The following is a 2,074-nucleotide window of genomic DNA, read 5'->3' on the forward strand; positions in this document are numbered from 1 at the left end:
TTATATATATATATATATATGGTCACTCAAATGAATACGTTTATTCATACATGATGTTACTCACCTGGATAGGGGTACCAGTTAGAAGCAGACGGTTGCGACAGTTCATATCCAATAGAATTTTCCAGCGCATACTGCTACTTGACTTGATGGCCTGCGCTTCGTCTAGTACCATGTACTGCCACTTCAAGCGATTGAAGTAGACCGCATCCGAGACTACCATGTTGTAGCTTGTAATCAGCACGTGAAAAGTTGCATCTGTTCGTGTGCGTATGTACGTATGGAAGTATCAGTATGTATTTTATAAGGTGATGGAATTGGTGTGTGCATGGGAGTACGGGTATATTTGATATACAGAAGAAGACACGTCTGCTGTCGCTTGGGGCAGTTTGAATACACCCGCATCCAACACTGCAATATAGCTCGTAGTCAGCACAAGAACGGTAAGTGTATGGGTCAAGCTATGTACAAGTTTGAATGTGAATATAGAAATGCTCATGTGTGTATGTGTACAAAATTAAGTGTTCGAATTTACATGTACATAGCAATATGCATTTATGTACCAAGGTATAGTTGTAAAATCTAGATACACCTACTGGGCAAATAATAATGGCATTTCTCCCAAGTCATCGTGCGAACGTAGACGTATTTATATGCCCAAAACTATCCGCACATGTGAATGATTGTAGGTATACATGGCAGTCTGGATATGGGAGTCGAAGTCTGTATAACCCCGTATATATAGAAAGTAACACTGTACATAACTGCATGTCTGCGCAACTACACACAAACAATTTCTCTCACTCACGCGCACCGCTATCATCACAGACACCATGCTCGCACACAAAACACGTCAGCTTGGCACATACACACCTTTGTTGTGGACCTGTTTGTGCGTCCATTGCTTTCTGATGATCTTGCGTTGCGCGAGATTGCCCCAATACGGCAGCACCTGAAACAAACGCACGGCAATTACACCACGGAAGTAAGATTTCGGGAAAGCAAGAATGTGGGAAGGTGGCTTGCACATGATACCCACTGAGTGATTGGTGACGTTTCTGAAAGGTTACTGAATTAAAAGAGGTTCCGATTCAAATCAAGAAAACGTAGGAGTGCAAATGACTGAAAACACATGTATATGAAGCGCCCAATCTAAAATCATCAAACAAGTGCCACCCCAATAGATATGGCAGTACTTGATTCAGCACCAAAGAGCAAAGTAACAATACAACACATAAATGCAGAGGTGCACTTGTTTCACAATTCACTATCGTACACCAACTGTCCTTCAATTTAGTTATATATATATATATATATATATATATGATACATATATATACATAGACTACATAGTATATACAAGCGTACATGGAAAGAAAGTACGAGCAATCCGCACGCAGAAGCAGGCGTGTACAGCACTCTTCACAAGTACATAGAAAGCGCATACGTGAGCTTCATCGTAATTGGATGAAACTAAACATGCTAGCGAGACTTTACGTGTATCTACATTTTTTGAGATTACACTGCTAATCGACAGTCCCAAGTACCTTCAAGCTGGGATTGAACTTGACCAGCTCCTGCTGCCAGTTGTGGACTGTGGAGAGAGGCGCAACAATCATAAACGGTCCCCATATCTGGTGATAGTCTGCTAAGTACGACATCAGTGCAATGGTCTGGACCGTCTTGCCCAGCCCCATCTCATCGGCCAAGATACCATTAATACCTGTAACAGAGGATACCGCATAGATTGTTTGGGATTTGAATGGGATTCATGTTACCTTTGAGGCGTGCTCAACAGGTTGAGTGAATTGAGAACAGCACACACACAACAAAGAAACGCACAATGTCTACACCAAATACATACATCTTCACCAAATACATACATCACTTAGGAGAACCCGTCCGTACACATACGTAAATATATATATATATATATATATATATGTATGTATGTATGTATGTATGTATGTATGTATGTATGTATGTATGTATGTATAAGTATATATGTTTATGTGTATATATATAAACATTCTATCCTATTCTACTACATTATATATATTATTATTTATATATA

General features: G+C 39.8%; 1 protein-coding gene across 1 annotated transcript in view; it reads right to left on the reverse strand.

Moving 5' to 3' along the window:
• SARC_00517 (hypothetical protein) overlaps positions 1–1,725 on the reverse strand; it is a 10,452-nt gene extending 8,727 nt beyond the window's left edge. The window contains exons 1-3 of the mRNA XM_014305803.1: positions 1,548–1,725; positions 874–952; positions 65–258 (exon numbers count right to left, since the gene is read on the reverse strand). Coding sequence (XP_014161278.1) covers positions 65–258; positions 874–952; positions 1,548–1,697 — 423 coding nt within the window. The 5' untranslated portion in view covers positions 1,698–1,725. The remainder of the gene's footprint in view (positions 1–64; positions 259–873; positions 953–1,547) is intronic.
• Positions 1,726–2,074: the final 349 nt, after the last annotated feature.

This window comes from Sphaeroforma arctica (assembly GCF_001186125.1).
Source record: "Sphaeroforma arctica JP610 unplaced genomic scaffold supercont1.16, whole genome shotgun sequence".
NCBI lineage: Eukaryota > Ichthyosporea > Ichthyophonida > Sphaeroforma > Sphaeroforma arctica.